The sequence below is a fragment of the Bemisia tabaci genome, chromosome 8 (assembly GCF_918797505.1).
Source record: "Bemisia tabaci chromosome 8, PGI_BMITA_v3".
Classification (NCBI taxonomy): domain Eukaryota; kingdom Metazoa; phylum Arthropoda; class Insecta; order Hemiptera; family Aleyrodidae; genus Bemisia; species Bemisia tabaci.
The window spans coordinates 27,481,534-27,502,545 of NC_092800.1; the positions used below are offsets into that span (position 1 = coordinate 27,481,534).

Below are 21,012 nucleotides of genomic sequence, written 5' to 3' on the forward strand. Positions count from 1 at the left end.
ATCTTGAATCTCGCCATATCATGTGATTGGTACAAAATTCAAGAGAATGACTTTTTTGACTTTGAGCTCACTCAAATGATCAGCGATTTTACATGTGATTCAATTTATTGGCTCTGCAATTGATGGAGTTCTTATTCTTGTCGCAGGTCAGGCACACCATGCGTGTTAGACGAAATTTTGGGGAGATCGTTGTTGCAGCTTGCAGCAAGCAGCGCCGCACTTCCAAACCTGTTTGGGAGGGGGAGGGGAGGTGATGAGTTTGTTCTGGCGAAAAAATATTTTCTTTTGACTTTTTCAGTAAAAAATGTGACAAGACTGCGCTGCGACAAATCGGTATTATTTGCAAAGTGTCCTCTCCACATAAACAGCAATCCTCCACTCTCTCGATGCGGTACTAAAATACAGTCGTGCGTTATCAGTTCGAACTGACTAGATACATGCTAAGTTGAGAAACGCGTATATCTTCATTGCCAACAGCTGAAGAACTCGGATTATTTTTCATTTTTTATCATAAAACCAGCCAAAATACCTCCTTATTTCTATTATCCGTGAGGCATCTTCCATACATGCAGTTAGAGCCGAACATGATGGTGCCACATGCTTGATATGAGCATGATGTCCAGTTTTTTGTCCGAATATTACCGTCTTATTTTACGAGAATTATGCAGCTCTGTAATCTCCTCACCGTAATATGTGAATTTTGAGAGATCAAGACGATATCAATCACTTCATGTTCCAGAACAGAGCTCAAAATCCTCAGGATGGTAAGATTCTGCCCAAAAAAGTCCGCACTTTTGAATAAGCGCGCCACTCTTTGAGGGAGCGCATGCGCAAATCGATGATGACGTCAGTGCGTTGCGCTGTCTTTTTTCCCAATTATTCCTCGTTTCGAACAAAAGGAATTTTAACGGCAAATTCTGAACCAGACGCTTTGATTGGTGCAGAGCGGTTCATTCCATTTATTCCGAGTTGAACCAAATTGAGCGGGAATTTCGAATAATTTCGGATATCCTGTTTACCGTTTCCGTTTCCGGTAAAACAGTGTTGTCAGTTTTGTTTTTTTAGTGAAACTGACAACACTGTTGTACCGGAAACGGAAACGATATGTAAAACAGGATATCCGGAATTATTTGAAATTCCCGCTTAATTTGGTTCAACTCGGAATAAATGGAATGAACCGCTTTGGACCAATCAGAGCGTCTGGTTCAGAATTTGCCATTAAAATTCCCTTTATTCGAAAAAAGGAATAATTGGAAGTTTGGTAAAAATTAAATTCTTTTTTTATCGTTTACTTACATGTTTGTTTACATTTTTCATTGCGCCAGGCCGTGATTGCGCACATGAACTTATTTCTGTACATAGTTTATCACGCCATATAATTAAGAAGTTGCATTCTAATTGTTTAAAATGTGATTAAAGGACTCTAACGATGCGAACGTCTGTGGAAGAAACTTTTGTCTCAACTATTTTGTTCTGGTAAGTTCGCATTTCAACTTCTTTTGTTGTGCAAGTTGAGTTTGTCGGACGGTTTCTCATCTCAACCTTTTACCGGTAGTTTTAGGGTGAAGCATGAATCCACGGCCCCTTTATCATGTATCGTTTTAATCGTGTATTACCATCACAATTTTTGTCCCACAATTTTGTAGATGCGTCAATAATTGCGTCTGTCCAGCTGGGGGTACAAAGTGCCTTGTGACTTTGGAGGTTAAGTTCTGCGCCTTAAGGGCTTTTTTTTTTTATCGCGGATCAGGGTGGATCGCAGTGGAACGCACTGGATCGGAATCCTGAGTGATCCGGACCGATCCAAGTGTTCCAAGTGATAAAAAAATCCAAACTTGGAATTTGATTCGATTTGTTATTGTTTTGATTTTTTGGGGACGGCAACTTCCTCGCATTAGGTTAGGATCACAGTGGATCGCGAGCTCGCCCCACCTCGGAAGAGCGATCCAGCGTTCCACTCTGATCCACCTGGAACGCTTGGATCACGCTGAGGAACGGAATAAAAAAATACCGATGTTCCTCACGATCCACCGCGATCCACTGCGATCCGCATAAAAAAAAAGCCCTTTACTTGATCTGCAGTTCAGAGTTTGGTTGCCTTTCACAAGGAATCCATCTACTAGTGGTGCAAGGATTTAATTTTGCGTTCTGAAAAATTGATGTGCTTCTGAATTAGTCACTGCTTTCATTCATTTCTCAAGCACATGATTCCTGAGATAAATTAGAGGTGTTGTCAACAGAATTGGCATGCGTGTACATTCAGTTTGCAAGTGGCGACGATGCAGTCGCCACAAGAAGCAATAATAAGGATTGAATATGATAACACTCACGATCGGGCCGCAGTCATGGGTCAATCCCAGAGACGAGAGACCCTCCACTAGTATCTTGGCAATGGTGGAAGCCTTTAATTTTGGGACTTCATCATTCTATTGTTGGCCTACCTACATGGTTGATGGTTAAGAATGTGTTGGCAGTTTGGATTTTGCAAACAAGCCAAAGTAAGGGGAATTTGTTTGGCTCATGACGTCACCTATACTGAGGCAGGTCAAGAGCTGAAATATGAGTGGTGACTGTTGCTCCCTTACAATTGTCCATAAGGCATTGTTGAGTCCCCGAAAGTAAAAGCTTCTACCTGTCACCAAGAGGCCAGTGGAGGGTCTCCTGTCTCTGGTCAATCCTCATTCGCCATTGGACGATTGCATTACAGGCGCTTGTACTGAAACAAAATGTAAACAAGAGCCAACTTAGCTAGCGACACCTCTATGATACAACCGCTACATGATTCCATAACAGCCGTACTATCTAAGGTGCGTCGTCCAAGTAAAATGTTTAGAAACGGAACTACACAATGCTCAATGGTTGGCGTCATTAAACTTTGTTTGAATTATCCAACAACTGAGGTGTTTGATCATGAATTCCGAATGGCTCTATTGATTATTCAAGGATTGTGAAAGGATGATATAATCATTGAGTTGTGGTTGGTAAACAGACAAACCAATTTGCATTGGATAAGTACACTTAGATGGAAGAATGCCCAAGGGAGCACTTGGGCCGAATTTTGTCGGGTCTTTCACACGGAGGCACAACATTCATCGATGAGTCGAAACTGCACTACTTACCGGCCAATTAAGGTAGGTTAAGCCGGACCTAAGTGTGGCCGAATAATCAGCGGTGTGTGACAGAAAGGCGCAAATGTGTAATTCAGGAGGAAAAATGAGTTGGGAGGAGTTTTAAATTCAACTAGTCGTAATTTTTCTCCTGTGAAAAGTCTTGCCTCAGCCTTCTGTACGGCATATATCCATGAAGTTTTGGAGTTTCTCGTGTTTTTATGAGTAGCTTTGTATTTGTGTTTCCAATGTTTTAACTCATGTCATTTGGCCATGAACGGCTGGAATCCATTTTCTGTTTTTTATTCTAAAGAAAGTCATCACCACCCTCTTGTTCATTTCAATCCCATTCTTACTTAATCATTGGATACGTAATCTATTATATTCAATTTTTATTTGTTATTCTTCATTTTTGGATTCTTTCATAGTTTCTGCTTCAGTGTTGAGTCAACTCAAAATTGAACCCACAGAAAAAAATCAATTATATTTGTCCTATTCCTTCATATTAAAACGCTTGATTGGTTTTTTTCTGTGCAGTTAAAATTGTTTGTTACGAAATGGATCCCAGCCGGCCAAAATCAAGGAGCAGACGCAGAACAATCACCATTGTTGACCTGCCTGAAGGATTTGAAGATCGGAAAACGATTCGACAACACTTCTCTCAGTTTGGCCATGTTACACGTGTCACCGTAAGTGATGACTATTCCTCAGCCAATGTTTACTTTAAAACAGAAGAAGATGCCCGCAATGCAGTTGAAAAGGGTGAAGTTTGGCGTGACGAATTACTCACCATAGCTGAAGCTCATTCTCTTGATCCTCGAATGTTCTCCCTTGAAGATGGTCGAAGTTACGAAGATTTAGACCTAGAGTTATTGGAGGATGATGATGAAAAAGTTTTTGGTGACAGCGCCAAAAATGATGTTTTTGCTCCGCCCTTGCACAACTACAAGGCAGATGAGAAAAAATCCTTAAAGAGAATCAGAAGCTCGCGTAAGTTGATGATGGAACACCTAGGTGCCCCTAAAATCAAACGACCTTCATCAAGCATTGTAGATCTTGCCAACAATAAGCCAGTAGATCATCCAGATCTCTCTTCTGGGCATAGAATTCAGGTTTCAGGGGAAACGAGGATGAAGATAACCTTGCCTTCTGCTAAGTTAACAAAACCTAAGCAAGCTAAAGTGTCGAAAAGTGAATCAGGCACGAAGAAAAAAGAGAGCAAAATGAGTCCCAAAGATTTCAAGTATCTAGTGGCCAAAAGTTTGAAAGATAAATTCACTATTTTAAATGAGAGGGATAAATGGTTGAAAAAACTCTTGGCCAAAAGCTCAACATCCAAGTCAACTTTAAAAGGCACTTGTCCAGACATGTGTCCTGAAAAAGAGAGAATAATGAGGGATTACCGCACCCTGTTCTCCATCTTTGAAGCAGAAGGTAAAGAAATGATCCATGAGCTAGCAATCAAAGAATACTCTAGAAGCTCTGCCGATCAAGAGGAACCTTTGCCTCATGAATTACGCCCTGCCCCTGTGTTGACCATGACAATGTCTTATTTAATCAACTACATTATCCCTGAAATCGACAACTCCAACCTGAAAGAATCAGTGTCCGAGTGGTTTGATTTTTGTTGGGATCGTCTTCGAGGCATCCGCAAAGATATCACCCAGCAGCAGTTATGCGATATATCTATTGTATCCATCATTGAACAGTGTGCTAGATTCCACATCGCATGTTATGACCGTTTGTACGGTCTTGAAATGAAAATATTCGATCAAAAAATCAATCGAGAAAATATCATGAACTGTCTCTCTTCTTTGAACCACCTTTATGATTCTCTATCAAGCACAGGCGCTTGTACAAACGAAGCTGAATTCAAAGCTTACCAAGTTCTTCTCCAGTTAAGCAGCAGTGATATTTTGTGGGAATTCCAAAATTTCCCTCAGCATATTCAAGCATCAGAAGAACTTAAAGTAGCTGTCAAAGCCTATCTCCTGTTCTCCTCAAGATCCTATGCTCAGTTTTTTGACTTAGTTGAAAAGACTTCCTATCTAAACAGTTGTTTGCTGCAAACATATTTCCCAATTATTAGAGAAACTGCTCTCATTATTATAATCAAAGCCTATTCTCCTCCCATGAAAGTATTCTCACTGAATGCTGATTTTGTTAAGCAGTCCCTGAGATTAGGCAATGCAGAATTACAGCAGTTTTGCCAAAATGATGGCATTGGCTTCAACTCTGAGTCGAATGAAGTCATAATTAATCGTGATGAATTCTTTGCTCGCGATACACTTTTTAATTTCGATGAATCCTCCTTTATTGTTCTCAACAAGCGGGAAGCCCTTTCATACGCTGTTGTAAAGAGTAGTGCCCTGCCCCCATATGAAAAACACAAAGTTCATAGTAGTTTTGATGATGAGGGTAAATTAAATAAACTGGCCTATCAAGCTATTGATCAAGAAATGAAACTGAAGCAGGATTTTGACTTCTCTTATCGACCCTTGCTGGAACCCTCAGAAATGAGGTATGATTCAGACTCGGATGTTCAAATAATTTCTGACGATGAAGACCCAAGGAAGTTCAGTGATGATGATAGTTCATATGCAAAAATAGATATTGATAATGAATCTGAACTTAATCATCCTGATGCTGCCAATCAAGGTAGTAAGTATAATGTGGATGTAGTTATAAAAGAGGATAGTTCCCTAGAAGCTTTGGAAGAGGCTCGAAGACGTCTAATACGAAACCTAGAAAAAGAAAAGCACCTTGAAGATTTGATAAAAAAAGAAAAGGAATGGAAAATGAAGGAAGCAGAGGAGCAGAGAAAAACAAGACTTCGAAAACTAGAAGCAGAAAAACAGAGGGAAGCTCTCAAGAAGGAGCAAGAAATGGAGATGAAGAAGGAACTGGAAGTCCAAAAATTAAAAGCTTTGATGAGAGATAAACAACGCATGGAAGAGGAAGCGCGGATGACTAAACTTCAAAGAGAATTGGATATCAAAAGAATGGAAGAAGAAGTGCGAAGGAGAATGAATGAAGAAAACCTTATGAAGCAGAGGCTTTTGGAAGAGCAGCGGAGACAAGAGGAAGAGAGGCGAAGACAAGAAGAAGAGAAGAAAAAACAAGAAGAAGAAAGACAAAGACTAGAAAGAGTAGCCATTGAGCAGGAGAGAATGCGTCAGCAGGAAATCGAAAGGCAAAGGAGAATTTGTGAAGAGGAAGAAAAGCAAAGGCGGTCAAGAGAAGAACAACGGAAAATAAAAGAAGAGCAAGAGCGTTTGAGGAGAATGAAAGAAGAGGAAAAACGAAAGGAGGAAGAGGCAAGAAGAAGGAAATTGGAAGAAGCTGAGAGACAACGAAAGCTGAAAGAAGAGATTCGTCGGCAGCATTTGTTGAAAGAAAAAGATGAGGAATTGAAAATTCTTAGAAACTACCTCGGGATGCGTTTAAAAGCTTTGTCCGTTAGACATTATGCTAAAACTTGGAAGAGAAAAATTGATAAAATTCGCCAAGCAAAGATTGATTTTCCAGCCTTGGTGAGGATGACGGCAGATGAAAATTTAGCTCTTTGGGGAACGGTCGGGAATCGAACGAGTGTTCCGTGTATAAGAACAAGTGAAAGGATCAACAGATTAAAATCAACAGGAAAAGTAATTTGTAAATTGAACCAAAGCAAACTTGATGTACCATTTGTTGGAGATATTTTAGCAGAAAAAGTCGTAGATGAAAATTTAAAAATGAACAAGTCGTTTCAGTTCCTGTTTTGTAAGTTAGTTTTTTCTCTTCCCCCAAGAGATCGTTTTGATGAAAATCTAGGTACATTTCTGAAACAATCATTGAGCAGTGCCCTGCTTCCAAAAGGATGTAACTTTTCTGAAGGCTTCTCTGTCATTACCTCTCACAATATCCCAGTTTTTATGTCAATAAACATGATGCAAGGCTCAAACGATTCCAGTAGCTGTCATGGCATGAATGGCCTTGTCATATTTTCTCAGAATGAAAGTTACGATGAATTGAAAACACGCATTTGCAAGACCCTTAGTTCCTTAAAATGTTCAGTTCCAATACCTTTAATTATTACAACCATAGATGAAGTTATAAATTCAAAGGAACTAATAAACTTCTTGGATTTATTGAAAAAGGACAGAGTCTTGATCTGCTGGGAATTTTATAATTGGACTAATTGGGCTGGTTTTTGCAAAAATTTCCTTTCTTTCTTCTCAAAATTTATTCTGTCATCAGGAGACTTTACTGTAAATAGCTTTTGCTTTTTAATGAAAAATCTTGTAGATGAATTTTTCAGTCTTTACCGCAAAAATGGAGAATCTAGCACGCCAGTTGCTATCATTCAGATGTATAATAAGTTTTTAGCAGTTATTTCTCATTATTTAGTCAATTTCAAGTACCAAGATATACCCTCTGAATTTGAACCTCTGCTTGTGAAGAGTTGCTGTCGAGTAGTCTGTTCCGAAAAACCTGATTTGAGTAATAACGTAAATAAATTGGAGAAGCTTCTCGATTCTTTGCGACTGGAAGATTTCAAAGAAGAAGTCCCAAAAAATGTTAGAGGTTTGTTGGACTTGTTAGAAAATCATTGTCATGGTAAGACACCTTTATTCGGTCAGATCGTCAGACTGTTAGAGCTAAACAATGATGATGATAAAGATTTTCAAACCTTTTTAAAAAGAGTTCCATGGATTAGTATCATAGAATTACTAGCCCAAGAAAAGTTAGAAATTTTAAAAAAGACTGGAAACAACGATTTCGTTGTTTTTAGGATGAAAGATCTCCTAGAATTAACTCATAAGCTGTAATGATCGCTCATATTCAGCATAGATTTCCTTTTGCAATAGGTATCTAGTAATAAATGCTCATTGTTTTCATTAAAGACTCATCATCAGTAATGGGCTAAGTGCCAAAAAAATTGTGTTAGATGTAACGTTTCGTTCTGAACCTCAGGGAAAACCTACTGCACTCTGCGCCAAGTGCCATCAACAATAGAGGAGTGAGTATATTGTATAATATCCGGAAGACATGTGTGTTCTGCAGCAATTTTCAAAATTATAAATGTGAATAAATCATAATCATCTTTTCGGCACTTAGCCTGTTTTTAATAATAAGTCTCCAGTGGTCAATTACAAGAGCTAAATCGTGAATCTTTAATATCTTCTTATTTTTGTTAGTCTGGGATTCCTTTTAATTTTATTTTTTTCAAGAGCCTCCCAGGATAAACCATTTTCATCATTAACTTCCATTTTTAATTATTATGTAAAACCTAATTTTGACACATTGACACGTCCCTCAACATTGTTCAAGTCCCAGGAAAAAATCATGGTACCTACATCCTCTGAAAAATCTCAGAAACCTAGCGGTAATGGAAGTTAGCGATTGAATTTTTTGTGACAATTCTCTTCTCAGGCAGGACTAAAATTTTCATACTGAAGTTTGTATCACCTACTTCCAAATACTTGAGTTGCATTTATATCAATAGAGCTTTTTTTGTAATTATTTTTTCAAACAATTTTGTTACGTTTGTCCTATTCAATCAACTTTGTTAAATAAACAATTTTGTTCATACACTTTTGTTTTCAATGCTTGTGGTCTTCAAATCCTGTTACAAACTGTACGCCTAAAAGCACCAGTTCACACTAAAATCACTTAATTTATTACAGATCTTGAGTTTTATTTCATTTCAAAAAAAAGAGAGAAATTGACACATAATGAAACGATTATAATTTCAAGAACCTTTTCATTTTCAGGCAAGTAACTGAATCAGGAAGTTTTAAAACTCAGAAAGTTTTTTAAGATTTTATGAAGATTTTTCAAATTCCAAGTATTTTAAAATTGAGGGGCTTGGAGGACGAGGTGCATAAGTGCTGTTTTTACTACTTCAAGAAATATGTGTTTGAAGTTTCGAAATTAAATGTATCCTTATGTCAGAAAGAAAATTCAAACTGACTTTTTGATGCTTAAAAATTGGAATTTAGAAGCGAGTTTTTCACAGAATATGCATCAAGAGGAGTTTTGATTTAAATCATTAATATATAATTTTTTTTTTTCAAAAGCTGCTTTTATGGCCTTCTCTTCCAAGCCCCTCAATTAAAATTAAGTATTTATATAGGTACCTACCTAAGTATTGTCTGCATTAATTTCTATCAACTAAGAAAATTGCTTGCCCAGGTCCTGAAATGTTTATACCATGTAAACGGTCCAGGAGGAAAGGCAATTTAAGTAGCAGAAGTCTCTATAATATTCCGACACAACTTGACACGCCAATGAAGTTCACGAACTGTCTTTGGACAAGCATTGAATTAGAGAACACGCCTATCCAAAATGTCTGTTGATAAATATTGTAAGAATTTATAGAAATTAAAATCTTTCTCGCCCATCTCAAAGGCCTGTTCATAAGCATATCAAAAAAATTCTGAAGTGGGATGGCAAAAGCCCATTACATCTTTTGCGGGGGTCTACTGATATTGAGCAATTATTACACTGTTACAACTTTCCAGGGTTGAAGGGGAGGGGAGGCCTTCCCTGGGACTCGCTCATAATATTTTCAAAAGTTTGCATAGGTACCCATCCAGCACACAAGGAGAAAATTTCTACCTTTCTATTAAGTCCTCAAAAAGAAGTTACAGTAGATATGTGTGAAAAAGTTTTTGAATAAATTTAGAAATTTCCAGGTATAAATTGAGGTCCTGCAGGGTGTTAGAAGGGCAGTTTTCAGTTATGGTTTTCACGATTTCTTTTGCTAATTTATGTCATAGAGAGGAATCTAATGGGTGCTTCATCCAGAATTGTCTCTAAAGAACATCATAGATTGTAGAATAATTAAGAATATCTGGTAGAAATTTTAATGAGATGAATGCACATACTTTCCGTGCAAAGAATGAAATATTAGTGGTGATTCTGAAGCACAGTACCTAACCGAGAAGTGCCCTTCTTGCATGAAAAGCTCCTGAAATAGGCTTTTGAAGTTGTGAACAGTTATTTAAAGTAGGTAATAAAATAATTATCAAAGATTCTAGAGAGACCTTAAATAAGTTTTCAAATATCTGCCACGAGTGATTTTTTTGAGTTTTGATGTTTTTGTTTAATTTTTTTACACCAGAAATCAAGCTAGGCGGTCGAAGTAGTGAATGTTGGACCGTAAACGTTGACTAAATTAAAATAATTAGGTAAGTCTAATATTTCAGTCCCGTGCCTTATTTTCCACGTCATGTCTTTATGTTATTCAGATTCATCATAGACAGATTTTTGCTCTATTGTTAATAAGTTAACAACTAATTTAAGTACTATTCATTTTTTTATTTTTTTCACAGATTCTTTTCAGCGAGTAATTAACAGCATACAGTATGGAGCCATCTTCAACCATCCAAACCTTGTCTGAGAATTCTTACCTAGAGAGCATGCCTTCCACCCCTATTTCCTTTACAGACTCGACCCATTCTCCCTCTCTGTCAGAGCTCAACATGAAAAGAAGAAGGTTCGTAATTATCATATTTCTGTAGGTATAAAATAACTGACTTACAACTATTTCTCAATGGCTTGAGCGAAGGATGATTTCAAACCCAGTGTTTGCAGGACTAAATTCAACCTTAATTCGTCTGTTCAACAGATAGCACCACTTTTAAGAAGATTGAGTGCAGTAATGGCCTACTATCTAGGAGATATCTAAAAAAATTTTGAATCCTTGATTCAAGTAGGTTCAATATTTTCAATTCTAAACAGGTCTAAATGAACGAGAAAAAGAGGGAACAATAACATCAAAGAAATGTGAACTGAATGTTTTTAGTTCTTTCACTTATATTTCTTGACTTGCTTGTAGTGATTGGTATTGTTTTTGCTATTAATGCTGCGTTTACGATCTTCACCTCTCTATAGCTCATTTAATTTTTGCAGAATTTTTTTTTGTACGACTTTTGAGAATGTTTTTAAAGAGAACCATGTAAATTGCTCAAAATTCCAAGAAAATAATGTTGATAAATTGCTTTCTTTGTAATAAAATAAAATTAGAAAATTGCTAACAAACTTATTTGTTACACTGATTCTAATATTAGTAGTCAATGTATCTGAATACTCAGGAGGCAATCATATCCCAAATAATAATTTAAATAACTGTGCTGAAGTCTTTCTTTTTACATGTTGTTTCACAGTAGTTCTAGATCAATCAAACGAAAAAAATTTGATGATGAGTTAGTTGAGTCAAGTTTAAACACAAGTATGGCTCCTATTGCAAGCGGTAAAGTTCAGCGAATCCGAACGTCATCTTTAAATGTCCCATCACCAAGTAAGTACTAGTCGTTACAGGTAAGTAGGATGCTTAGGAAGGGTTCAGGTCAAAAAGTGGGAGTGGTTTGATTAAATTGGAATGGGTGGAAATAAAGCTAATCTTACATTTTTGGGCAAAAGAAGAATTTTATTCATTCAAGGGCACTAGATGCCCCCTTTTTTCTCATGAAAGATAAAAATCTTTAAAGTAAAATCTTGAATCTTTTTGTCTTTAGATTTCAGTCAAAATCCAGCCTATTAGGTATTCATTTGGTTCAGAGTCCTAGTGGCTGTTTTGCGGAGGAGTTTTCAACTTCTAATGTTTAAAATAGACTTTTTCCTTTCAAAGTTTTTTCCTCACCTTAAATTCTTGCCTCACAGCTGTAGCGCGACAGCTGCATGTTTAAGGAGAGGAGTCTGAAGAAAAAGTCCGGCTTTGTACTTTGCACCCAAGGGTTTCATTGAAATACAGCTCCGCATCCCTGGCCTGAAAATAATGTTATAATAATTTTTATAATAGGTATATCAATTTCTTTGACAAAGTATCGAGAGACTTAAATTGCAAGAACGATATGCGTAATTTTACCGATTGTTAGTCGGCTCAGAATATTTTACTCATATTTATTTTTTGCTTTGGATGCATTCGTAGCCCTAATTGAAGATTATAATCTTATATAACATCTATCTATCTTTGTATTTAACTAACATATTATAATATGTTAGTTTGAATAATTTGCAAGTGCTCTTAGATAAAAATGTCGATTCTAAAAATAATCAGAGCTAAGAGAAAAAAATTATGAATTAATATAAATCAGTATTTAACAACCGATCTTATAAAAAATGTTTCAATCCTAATAGGTGCCGGTGGACCGATTCAGCATCCAAGTCTAACTCCCAGTGAGTCCAATTCTCCAATGATGGATACAGTAATTAAACCGCCCAGGAGAGCATCCAACAAATCACTCCCAAACAGTGGCTCAGGTATTGCTGGCGGAAACTCAGGTGGGGGTAGTAATTCCAGAAGCGGTGGCAGTCGCTACCGGAAAGCAACTAAGCATGCCAACACAGGGTCTGCGACCAAAGATCTTGGCCGGTGGAAGCCTATGGACGACCTAGCTTTAATAATCAATGTTCAGCAAGTAAGTGTTCAGATCTCTCGAAACTAGGGGTGTAGAAAATGCTGGATTGTGGACGTTATTTGGATAAGCCGATAAAATGAAGGCTAAAATCAGGGCCGAAGGTGTTTTCACTTTTATCCTATAATTTTCATAGCTTGCTCAATTTTTTATGATTTTTACTGTCGTAGGGTTGAGGAAAAGGTCACCTTCAGAATCCCGCTTTTTTTGCATTCCCACTGAGACTTTCAAATTTTTCCAGAACTTTAATATGCTGCCGTACTAAGCAAGAACGCCGTAAATCCAACAAGATTTTTCCTCATTTTTTGGAACTTAACACTTTATAACTTAAAAACTGTCTTTACCCATGCACCTCAAATTTTCAAGTTAAGTTCTTGATAGTATTTGCGAAAGAATTCTGTAAAAACATTGTCCCAAGGTACACAAGTTTTTCTGCTATGATACTTTATTTCCAAAAAATGTATAATGGCGTTTACGGCGTTTTTGCGCTGTACGACAGTATGTTTGTCAGCTTTTTATTTCCTTTCTTTTATTTTGAATGAGTTTAATACTAAGCACAGTTTTGTCGTACTAATCCTATGAATCAGGTTAGGAAAGAGAATTGCATTGTGCAAGTGGCGCAAGCAGCAACATTAATGTCTGCTATGGTTTGAACATGATATAATAACATTTCCTTGTGCTGATGTGTATCTAAAGTCTGATTCATCATTCTATGAAAATGGGGGAGCCTAAGAGTGGGTATAGCCACAAGACAAGTTAACTCGTCTGTAGTATTGAAAGGGTCAAAGAGCAATGGAACACACACAATTTCTCAATCTCACTCTGCCGAGATGGCAAACAAACGCTCGGTACAAAGAACACACACAATTTCCGGGGCAACTGTGTGTAACAGTTGAGTTCGGGTTCGCACAAGAATTTAATAATTTAAATTTGTTATGAAAACTCACTTGCTTGTTGTTTTTTCCTTATAAGTACTGGTTGGACGCATTTTAGTCTCTTCGAGTCTTGAGTTGCTGATGATGGTCTCACGAAGGGACCGGAACGCGTCCAAACTAGTATAAGGAAAAAACAACGTGCAAGTGAGTTTTCATAACAAATTTAAACTGCGTGTGTTCCATTGCAAAAGCACATGCCATTCTTTAAATCAAAGTGCTTTGAATGGCAGGAGAGTACCTAAGTGGAGATCATTATCTGAAAACAATATATTTATCTCTTGAATTACGATTGCAGGTTCTGTAAATTTAAGGCTGAATTGACTCTATTTGAATCATTACGAAAAAAAAAGAAAAATAAATCGGGTTCTTATACCTTCTTTTCTTTTTTCTCCTCACAGACAAATTGTTTGCGGACGGTGCAACGTGGAGTCAAATTTTCTTGTCGCTTTACATTGCAAGAGATTCAGCAGCGATGGTATGCTTTGCTGTATGACCAGGTCATCTCAAGGTTGGCTATCCTTGCCATGAGGAATTTGCACCCTGAAGTCATCGCTGGTATTGAAGCCAAAGCTCTGTTTTCGGTAGCAGAAGAACAATTATTAGCATCGGTGAAAGTAGTAAGTTCCCTAAGAGCAGATGTGTGATTATACAATAGAGAATTTGTAGGTGTCTGAAATTTTGTGAATTTCATCTTAAAAATGATACTGTTAGGAAAACTGAGCCTCAAGGATATCCTCGGTTTCTAAATTGAACAATTATTTAAGGAAGTAAGACAAAGTAACATAATCTGCGAAAATACACGTTTTTAAATGGAAAATGCCGCCAGATGACGTCATGAGGCCGCACATTTTCTCACTTTTAAGTATATTCTTCTCCAATTTCCCATGTCAGGAAAAAATTTGCGAACTCAGCTCATTAGGCACTCACAGATGAAACAATACAATTTTTGTGTGCGAATTCTCCATTGACTTTGAATAATAGTCTTTCAGAGAAAATCAACTTCAACCTTGACTTGATTACAGAGCGTCCTATGGACCAAGCCCATGTTTATCCTCACTCACATGTTTATACTTCAATTCTAATTTTGGCATAAAATTGTTACTCTAAATGTGTAGAGTAAGCATTATATAGTAGAACAACTTATGGTAAGAGTCAAGTTTTCTCCTACATATACTGTGCTTTCATGGCAGGACAGCGTGGGAGACAGAATTTTTTATAGGCAGAGGACAGTTTGGGATTTTTAAGTGCCAATTTAAATTTTGTCCAAAATTTCTTGTTTTTTGTTTTTCTGTGGAACTACTTCCCGATTTTAGTGAGAATCTCTTGTGACAATTGATTTTCAAAATGATGCCACTCAAAATTACCTGCTCTGTAAAAGTTGTCGCTCTTGTACCATATCTGGTTATATGTAGATATTTCAAGCCATAATCGTTCATTTTTAGATCACCTTTTATTCGCGATTTTTTACCGCATGTTATTTAAAACATTGAAAATGAAAAGAAAATGATTGAATAAGGTATCTAAAGCAAAATTGAAAACAAACTAAGGGAACGGAAACCGGAAGCAAGAACTATAAGTAATAATAAACTGAAGGAGACAAAACTCATTGAAATTAAAATTATGTAAAACTTTTAAGCTAATGGAGTTTTATGCAAATTTTATTTTGATGTGTTTTGTTTAGTTCATTTTTATTTACAGTTTATAATTTCCATTTCCTTAGTTTGTTTATTTTCGCCTAATATGCCTTATCATAAATTTTTCTTCTTGTTTTTAATGTTTTAATTAACAAGTGGTATGAAATCGCAAACATGAGGTGACCTGAAAATGAGGCTTTATGACTTGAAATAGCTATTGTCTGATAAGGAGCCAACCTATTCATAAATGGGACAAAAAAGAGACAGGAACAAGTCACTCGATCAATAATGCTTGACAGTCGCACCAATCATTCAATAAATTGTAATTTGATGCAGGTAGCTTTTATGAATTTAACTCTAGATATCATTTCCGTTTCACTTTTGTTCCCCTCTATCTGACTGTTACATGTAATCTGTTTGCTTTTCCATCCTCTAAGTTGAACTTTTTTCCACTTCTTCCAGTCATCAAACCCAACGCTAGAAACCTTTCAAGAACTGCTGACAAACAATGCACTTGTTTTCTACCCTAAGCGAACTGCAAAGGCGTTGTACACTCATTGGCAATTAATGAAGCAATATCAGCTGATCTCAGATCAAACAGGTCATTATCTTTTTATAAAAATGACACAAGCATGTTCACGGAGGCTTACCAAACAGGGTATCAGCCCAAAATTTTATGCGCCATGGACGTTCATAGATCAAAAATGAGAGTAACTGGAAATAAACTTTTTGGCACTGAACCCGTTATTGATGATAGATCATCGCAAGACTAAAACCAAAGACACAAACATTAATTTATAAATTCAATTTTTCTGTCAAAAATTTCACTACCACAAAATCAATTTTTCAATCTTTAAATATTTTGCCATTTTATTATATCCAAGGAGACCGAATCAACACCATTGCTTGAACTTTTTGTAGAATATTCTTCACATAGAGATAAATAATTAGGAAAGTTTCCAAGAAATGACTTCGAGTATTTTTCCACTCAAAAAATGAATTATGACATAAGTTTGCACCATCGCAAACCAAGAGATGCGTTTTTGCAGTCTTATTGTCAAAATACGCCTCAGATTAGAGAAGGAAGACATTTTCAGCCAGCATGCATTTTAGCGGCTCTAGTGCTTGCACTAGAGCTGCTATTCCGGACAGTCCCAGCTGGGGAGTATCAACGGACCATGTTACATTGGAGAGACCGCGTGTTGGTTGATGGGAATCGGCGCCATTTTCTGCTGTTTAGGGGGGACTGATTTTATTTTAATTGATATCTTTTTCCTGTGAGCGAATGCTATGTTGTGTAGTGTATTTTTGGAATCATGGTGATACTGTCAATAATTCAAAACGGGTCTGTGCTTTAATCTCGCACTGGAAAAAATGTACTTTACGTTTAAAATTTGAAAATTCAAATCTATGAGTTTTCGCGCTTTTTTCGAAGAATGCCGTGGTTGGAGCTTCCTAGTCATACTACTCGACATCAGCTGATAGCAAACAAAGGTTACCAAGGAAACCGTAAACGCGTAACAACTACCTACCGTCGCCAGAGCCGCTTTCCGACGCGAATGCGTTGGAGCTTCCTGCTTGTTTTTTATTGGTCCTTTGGCAGATGAAATTAAAATAATATTTTTTTACCTTGTTTTCAGATCCAACTGTGGTGCGAAGTGAACACTTTCTGACATTTTCAGACTGTGAGGAAACCTTGAACGACACTGAGTTGAGTGAACCAAGAGATGCTGTCCTAGACCAAGAACTTGCTTTAACTGACAGGTTTGTATTTCAGTGAATCTTCCAACCATTAGGCAATATTTTCTTTGCTCTATTATATCCATTTGATTCTAAAAATAAATAAAATGCAATAAAAAATCAAAGTCTTTTTAATGAGAGGCTTTTAAAAACAATTTCGGACTTTGAAAGACGATACATCAATCAAGTTTTCAAGAAGGTGACTTTCGATTTATTTGTCTTTTTATTCAACTTGCGGAATTCAATCGTAAATTCTTATTTTTAATCAAACTTGCTCATTTTATTTCGTTAAATTTATCTCTCTTTTGTGTAGTGTAGTTTGACTTCTACACTAGCAATTTGTGATTCTCTGCCTTTTTTTATTGTGTTATTGAATGTGTAGTAAAACGTATACATTTTACTTTTTTCATACCAATTAATATTTTACTTTTAATGCTACTTTGAATCACTCTTCAAAAAATATTGAGTCTGGTTTCAACAAAAACGCACCAAGCTGCATTTCGGAAAAAAAAACGAGATAGGAATAGTTTTGAATTCTACTAGTCGCAAATTTTCCCCTGGTCAAAAATTCAAAGTCTAGAATAAATATTCTGACCTCTGCTTTAACTTCAGTTCAACTCTTTTTCTTAACATTGAGTCTTATGGAGAAATGAAACTTCAAACTCAGTAGGACTGGTATTTAGATAGGCATTTCTGATATAATCAGTTCGAATATAGACTCGCAGATTACAGGAAACCTATAAGAATTTCACTTTTCACATTACAAAGGTGTGTACTTTAACTCCTTTCAAGGCTTACACATTGTTCTAGAAGTTAGTGTTTCTGATTCGAAGTGGATCTCACAAGCTCAGCTCTGGAACATAAAATATTAGTTACGCAGTAAAAATCTGGTTACAAACTTTTTTCTCTCTTTCATAGCTAGGGACGTCTTTTGTGGTGTTAGTTTTGTGAGGTGTGGTTTTAATGAAAACTTTTCTCGGTTTTTTCAGACGAGCTAAAAAGGAAATCAACGTTCTAAAAAATGAAGTTAGCAGGTGGCAAGTACTCGTTGATGCTGTCACCGGCATTACTCCTCAAGATTTTGATAATCAGACGCTGGCAGTTTTGAAAGGCTGTGTCGTTCGATACTTGATGCGTTCCAAAGAGGTGAGTTAAAGAAGTTTATCTTAGTTTTTTTTTGCTTTAGAGAGTAGGAGAGCACTATCTATGACTTCACGGTAATTTTTGAATTCTTAAAGTAGGTAATCGATGTATGAATATTCGATGAAAGGGCGTAAGTCCAGTTCTTCATGAGCCCTGGAGAGTATGGAGTTGTATGGTCAACAGGATTCACATGAAAATAGAGATACACCCTTACATCAGAAAAGGGGCGATATCATGCATTACCTTTCGCATTTTTTCCAAGTATTTTATATGAATTAGGTACTCCAATGTGATACAAATAACATGAACTTTTAGGCTGGAAATGTCAAGTAAATTTTAAGAGACTCTAATATCTCATAAATCAAATAAATTTCTGAGATCCGATTCAAAATTGAAATCCATTTTCTGGCCAAGTTGAAGATCTGTTTCCAATTAAATCAGGCTTGTCGATCTGTCTATTTTTTAAACTACTTCAGTAATCCTTTTTTCTCTCTATTTTTTTTTTTTAAGGAATTGAATCTCAATAACTGAGGAAATCTATAGCAAAACAAATTAACTTTTTGCCCTACATCATCAAATCTCATCAATCTATTTAATAATAAAATGGATTCGCCTTTATAGTTTTTTCTCTAAAATCATTTTTGCAATACCCTTCAGATGTAAATAAGAACAAATAATTAAGTGGTTTGTTTGCCTGAGAACAAAATCTGTTCGAAAAAACTACTAAGAAAGAAAGTTTGTGGCTCATGCTTGATTTTTGTGACCTCTAACCCTCAAATGGTCAAATTTTTTAATATTAGATAACCATCGGACGCAAGACAAGAGACCATAATGTGGATGTGGATTTATCCTTGGAAGGTCCTGCTTGGAAAGTGTCAAGACGCCAAGGAACTATACGGTTGAACAATAATGGAGACTTTTACATATCCAGCGAAGGAAAGAGAGCTTTGTATGTAGATGCTAAGCCTATTCTAAATGGGCACAAGTACAAACTTACAAACAATTCAGTTCTTGAGGTAAGCGTACATTGATAGAATTTTTAATGAAGCACTAGCTCCATACGTAATGTAATGGCAGTGATATGACACCCCTGTAATAGTACATAACTTGTAGAATTGTGCAATTCTCAAAATATGAATCTCATCAAGGGTTCTAAGATTTGATATGCTGTTTGGTACAAATTCACAGGGGAATATTCACAAAAATCTAAGAGTGCATTTCCTCAAATCTAGTGCAAAGTACATTCTTTACAGCTATGCATTGACAATGGTCCATAGATTGCGGTAAAGGCAACATGTGATCAAGTTTTTGGCAGCAACAATAGAGATATTTCCAGATGCCATCTTGGCTCTCTTGGCGTTGTGTATTGGAATAAATAAAAAAAAAAAAAAGATTAAAAAACTTATAAAGTGTATGGGGAAACTAGCAGTACATACATTGTTTCTAAACCAAGCTCCAATTGGTAATTCTTCATTGCAAAATGTAGTCCAATTCTTGTGAGCCAAGTTCACCCCACTTTCTTAAGAATTCAACAATTTAAAATTAAAGTAGCTCTTTTCATCAGAATTGTACTGCAGGCCTTTTAGTGAATATTCTGAAGGAAATGCACTATTTTAAAGTTGTTGGTCCAAAAATTCAAGGCTATGATTGATTCTATCTTTTAAGATGTAGCCGTAGCCTCAACCTTATTTTTTTCTATTTACAGATTGCTGGACTCAGGTTCTTGTTTCTGATCAATGAGGAACTCATGAATGTTGTCCAAGAGGAAGCGAGTAAAATGAACATCTCATCTCTGTGAGGAGACATCCTGGAATATTATACCTCTTTTTACAGGTTAACAATAAATATAAGGTTTCTATGAAGAAAATCATGAAGTTCCTTTCTCCCTCAATATCATGCAGTAAGAAGTTTCCTTTGTCGTACTCGTTGATACTTAATTTTACTCTGTGTCTCATCTATCGTTTGAATTCTTCATCTGTTATGAATTTAGATGTTCTCCATTTTGTTGAATTTCCAGGAAAATTTTTTTAGTCTATTTATACAGGAATGATATGCAATGTACTATGTATATATGTAAGAATGTTAGAGGAGAAGTTGTTTTAAAATTTTGAATTGGGAAGCCTCCAGAAAAAGGCAACATAAACGCTCTGTGAAAGGATGGCGGCAAGGCGTCGACAAAGAAATTCTAAGATGTTAGTTACCCCATAATATTTAGGAAGGCCATCACTTGTGGCGTTTGTGTGTTGCAGGGGGCCAGAATGCACTCTAGGAGAGGTATATCTGTATGCACATGTCATGTGCTTTAATGTTTCTCCCAGCTGCCCTCTTACACACTACTTTGCATCTCAGATTAAAACTATTTTTTTGCCCCTAAGTTTTTCACTCAGTGAGTAGAGCAACATTTTGAACTGCCATTTTTTTCGTGGCTTAAGCATTTTTAGCTCAGCATACGTACCAAGAATGGGTAGCCGTACTCTTTTCTAATGGAGAGAACTGATCGTCCAATCAGAGAATGGACAAGGGTGCTATGCATTTTGGGATCTCCATGCAAGGAGGAGTGTTTACTAAATAGTCCATTTTAAAGCGTAATCATTTTTCCAGAAATGTATTTTTTAAAAACCACCAATGTTTCTAATGGGATTTTGTGTTGTTATTATTTTTAGTCCAAGAATAAAATCAATTAGTTACCAAAGAGAAATTTAAGGAAATTAGAGCATTGTTCTCTTCAATACTTCAACGTGTGTTTCAAACATGTTGCACACTTCCTGTCCGTCTCTTGATTACTACTGAAGTCCAAAATACAACCTCTGAAAGTTGAATTTCAAAAACTACATCGTTTAGATTTCTTGCACAGACAAAAAGAACTTAATTGAGATAAGTTTTGTCAATATAATGTAAGGAATGCTGTTCACCAATTTTGACGTTTTTAGATCTAAAATTTTGCAAACAACCTCTCAATTGTGAGGTGATAATTTTATTCAAGCAATAAACGGTGTTTTCAAAAACTACGTCCCACTTAGTCTGTGTTCTTCCAAACTATCTGTCCTTC

The 21,012-nt window shown here is 36.4% G+C and overlaps 1 protein-coding gene across 7 annotated transcripts; it reads left to right on the top strand.

Moving 5' to 3' along the window:
- Positions 1 to 187: 187 nt before the first annotated feature.
- On the top strand, positions 188 to 20,971 carry LOC109033931 (microspherule protein 1). 7 transcript variants are annotated; one of them, XM_072303401.1, is made up of 12 exons: positions 188 to 391; positions 1,420 to 1,476; positions 10,216 to 10,282; positions 10,427 to 10,590; positions 11,261 to 11,394; positions 12,234 to 12,514; positions 13,845 to 14,063; positions 15,543 to 15,681; positions 16,721 to 16,844; positions 17,810 to 17,966; positions 18,764 to 18,979; positions 19,669 to 20,971. In XM_072303401.1, exons 4-12 carry the CDS (start codon positions 10,460 to 10,462, stop codon positions 19,759 to 19,761), a joined length of 1,494 nt encoding a protein of 497 aa, XP_072159502.1. In that variant the 5' UTR covers positions 188 to 391; positions 1,420 to 1,476; positions 10,216 to 10,282; positions 10,427 to 10,459; the 3' UTR covers positions 19,762 to 20,971. The 7 variants fall into 7 exon arrangements, with proteins under 7 accessions (XP_072159502.1, XP_072159500.1, XP_072159504.1 ...); XM_072303399.1 differs by lacking the exon at positions 10,216 to 10,282; XM_072303403.1 differs by lacking the exon at positions 1,420 to 1,476.
- Positions 20,972 to 21,012: the final 41 nt, after the last annotated feature.

Coding starts and splice junctions, on each gene's coding strand:
- LOC109033931 (XM_072303397.1), top strand. CDS start 3,665: ATGGATCCCAGCCGGCCAAAATCAAGGAGCAGACGCAGAACAATCACC.